The sequence below is a fragment of the Engraulis encrasicolus genome, chromosome 11 (genome assembly GCF_034702125.1).
Source record: "Engraulis encrasicolus isolate BLACKSEA-1 chromosome 11, IST_EnEncr_1.0, whole genome shotgun sequence".
Classification (NCBI taxonomy): domain Eukaryota; kingdom Metazoa; phylum Chordata; class Actinopteri; order Clupeiformes; family Engraulidae; genus Engraulis; species Engraulis encrasicolus.
In genome coordinates, this window is record NC_085867.1 from 612,630 (window position 1) to 616,261 (window position 3,632).

At 39.9% G+C, this 3,632-nt stretch overlaps 1 protein-coding gene across 1 annotated transcript in view; it reads right to left on the minus strand.

Annotated features, from left to right (window-relative positions):
• The window catches only part of LOC134458638 (FAST kinase domain-containing protein 5, mitochondrial), an 18,941-nt gene extending 16,899 nt beyond the window's left edge, over nt 1-2,042 (minus strand). The window contains exons 1-2 of the mRNA XM_063211068.1: nt 1,952-2,042; nt 1-122 (exon numbers count right to left, since the gene is read on the minus strand). The exon at nt 1-122 is cut by the window's left edge and continues 52 nt beyond it. Coding sequence (XP_063067138.1) covers nt 1-110 — 110 coding nt within the window. The 5' untranslated portion in view covers nt 111-122; nt 1,952-2,042. The remainder of the gene's footprint in view (nt 123-1,951) is intronic.
• Nucleotides 2,043-3,632: the final 1,590 nt, after the last annotated feature.

Consider the following 3,632-nt stretch of genomic DNA (forward strand, 5'->3'; position numbering starts at 1 on the left):
GACTGGAGGCTGCGAGACCTGCCCAGAGATCTGCCTAGAGTAGCGGGCCGCGGAGAGGGGGCGTGGGGGCGCAGGCGAGCCAACCGCCGACTCAGGAGACGAGCAGACATCCACCACACAAACTGGAGGAGGAGAGAAGAGTAGAGTAGAGTAGAGTAGAGTACAGTAGAGTAGAGTAGAAGTAGAAGTAGTAGTAGAGGAGTAGAGTAGAGTAGAGTAGAGTACAGTAGAGTAGAGTAGAAGTAGAAGTAGTAGTAGAGGAGTACAGTACAGAGGAGTACAGTAGAGAGGAGTAGAGTACAGTAGGGTACAGTAGAGTAGGGTACAGTACAGTACTGTAGAGTAGAGTACAGTAGAGTAGAGTACAGTACAGTACAGTACAGTAGGGTACAGTAGAGTAGAGTAGTGTAGAGTACAGTAGAGTAGAGTACAGTAGAGTATAGAGTAGAGTACAGTAGAGTACAGTACAGTACAGTAGAGTACAGTAGAGTAGAGTACAGTAGAGTAGAGTACAGTAGAGTACAGTACAGTACAGTAAAGTTAGAGGAGATTAGAGTAGAGTACTTGTAGGAAGGAATGAAAGTGTCTTACAGCTTACATAAATACACACATACAAAAATACACAAAATAACTAATTCAAATTATTGTACATTGCAGTAAACAAACATAATACACCATATTTGGAATTCAATCATACTACAAACGAAAACAAACAACAACAAACAAACAAAATTTGTTCAACCCTGCTCTGAACTGATGAGCAGAACGTCAAGATCCACCATTAAGGGTGATTGTAGTCTCACAATCTGACGAACTGCTTTTGCTCAGTCAGCCTTCTCTTTCAGGGCAACCAAAACATGGAATAGTCTACCCAGTAACCTAAAAAGTATTACTGATTATCAGGCCTTCTCAAGGGGTGTGAAAAAATGGATATTAACCAACCAGTCTTGTCAACATTAATCATATGTTTTTTAAAATATGACTCACACTGTATGCCATTTTAATGTGTGTGTGTGTGTGTGTGTGTGTGTGTGTGTGTTGGGGAGGGGGGTGGGGGGCTTATGACCCATGGCCTATGGATGTGCTTACTTCTTTATATCTTGTTTATGTATTTTAACATTTGTCTTACCTGTCCTGGGACTGCAGATGGAAATTAGCTATATAGCTATAATCTGGCATAAGCCATCTTTTTTACTTCTGTAATCACTGTCTATTGTGCATGGTCCCTGTTCAACTAAACTAAATAAACTAAACTAAACAAGTCAGAGCAGAACAACACAACTGTCATCCAACACCAGCAGTGAAGTTGTGTCGCGCCAATGAATGCGCCTGCCAAATTGACTGTTTTACACCTTCAGTTATATGAGCTGAAAGTAGCTACCAGTAGGCCTATGTTTACTAATGTCAAATCAGCCACGTACAGTATGTCAACGGGATAACTTGTACTACACTTAATACGTCCTCCAATATTTATATATTACTGATGTATCTTTTCTACATTACTTGCATACTGCTGAACTCTGTATTGACCCAACACAGTGTGTATGTCCTTTTTCTAAGTCGCTTTGGTAAAGCTTCTGCTATTGTAATGTACAATCTAATCATAAACAACAATCAAACGCATAAAGTTCTGTAACCATAACTGCCATAAACATGCCAATCCTATCCTAAGCCATTATGTTATGATATCAAAGCTGATCACATATGTGTTATCTTCCTAAACCTCGTTGATAACATCGATGACAACAGTCCATAAACAAACAAGCAATTAACGTCTCGGAGGACCAGTGACATCTGATTTCATTCATTCATAGAACTAGAAGTTAGCAACCGGCTACATAGGAGTTAGCATGCCCAGCAATGTCACTGGAGACAGAGTAGCACAACACGCATGTATCATATCGGACAGCAAAAACACCCGCGTTATTATTATGCAGCTAAATGTACTTACTCGCCAGTTTCATCAGTCACTGTAGGGTGTTGTGCATGTCAAGAAAAGTATATTAGTTGCTTTGCTGTCATGCCCATGCCGCTACTGCTGGTTACTGCTTGGACACGTGACGGGAAATCTGTAGTACGGAAGCCGCCGAGGACCAAATGGAATTGAGATCAAAACGCATCACTGAAAAGCAGATTGAAAAGTAGGCCATTCATCACGAGTATAGCCAACCAGACGGTTAGGAATGTTCAATTACCTGTCTAATGCAACAAAATGTAGTTTATACACTACGTCAAGTCAAGCTAATAGGGGCGGAGTGGCCCACCTTTTCCCACCGGGAGAATTTTCCCCTTGGCGGCCCTCTTAAAAAAACAAACAAAAAAAAAACAAACAAACAAAAAAAACGAACAACATTGTTTCCTAACCAAAAAGACAAAAGCCACGAAATCTGCAGTCGTACTACATGTGAACATTAGTGTAGTCAAAATATCAACCTGAATTGGAGAATTTAGCCTACACCTTGATGAAATGCACAGCCAGTGGTGTAGTCTATGTAAAACGCAGGTATACGCACCCATTTCAAAATGTCAGGGATTGCAGTATACCCACTTAAAATGGATTGAGCCATTATAATAAAAAAAATGCTCAAATATACAGTATACCCACTTCAAAAAGTAGACTACACCACTGGAGCCATCATCACAGTCCAAAGTATTCATAAGCCTAATAGGTTAGGCTACATCACCCTACTGTTCCATGCAAATATGCACTCCACTGTCATTTTGACAGTTTGAAATTGAAATGTCGTTTAAGGAAGACAGGATGAGCATGGGCACAAAGTTTTGAGTGTGGGGAAAATATAGTATAGTAGCCTATAGTTTACAAAAAGTCTGTCTACATTGTGCAATAAACCCACCATGCAGCAAATAAGCCAAACCTAGCTACTTCAAAGCACAACCATAAGTCAACAAAATGTATAACCAAACGGTGTAGGCCTACCTTAAAACGCTGTCTTCGTCGCAGCAAATGTCTTTGTTTCTTGCAATTACATTTTAATCCACAGTTTAGGCTACACACCCAGCACTGCTCACATCAGAATCTTCTTGTGTGGTAATTATTTTGTTCCATTTCTTCAGACATTACATAGGCTACATCCTAAATGTGCCATATATAAATGTATGTTTGATATACCATTATTTCGACTGTAATGAGATATACCTCTAGTTCTAACAAACCAATGCCATCAAAACATGTACAACGTGTTTTCCTGCTTAGCTGCAGTTCACTTCCTTACCACTTGGTGGAGTATGTTCGTAACCCAAGTCAATAACCACAGAACAAGAGAATCTGGAGTGGCAGACTGTAAACTGTAACAGTCATGTGGAAATCGGAAAATAAATCACAACTTACTAATATTTCCGTTCCTTGGTAACCAATATAAATATCACAGGTTCTTGAAATGCTGAAAACGAAATTATGTTACTAAGATCTAGTAAACTTCCGCGATCTACGGTGTATGAACATTATCAGTAGAGAAGGGGTGTGGCCAATTTACTGTTTGACACCGTCACTGAGGTATTGCGGTCGGGTAAACGGTATATATACTGTTGAGTCAATTATTAAAAGAATCAAGAATTGATTTGTAGGTAGTTTGCACTAGTTTTGACGCTGGCCCAATTGAGAAAAAGCAGGA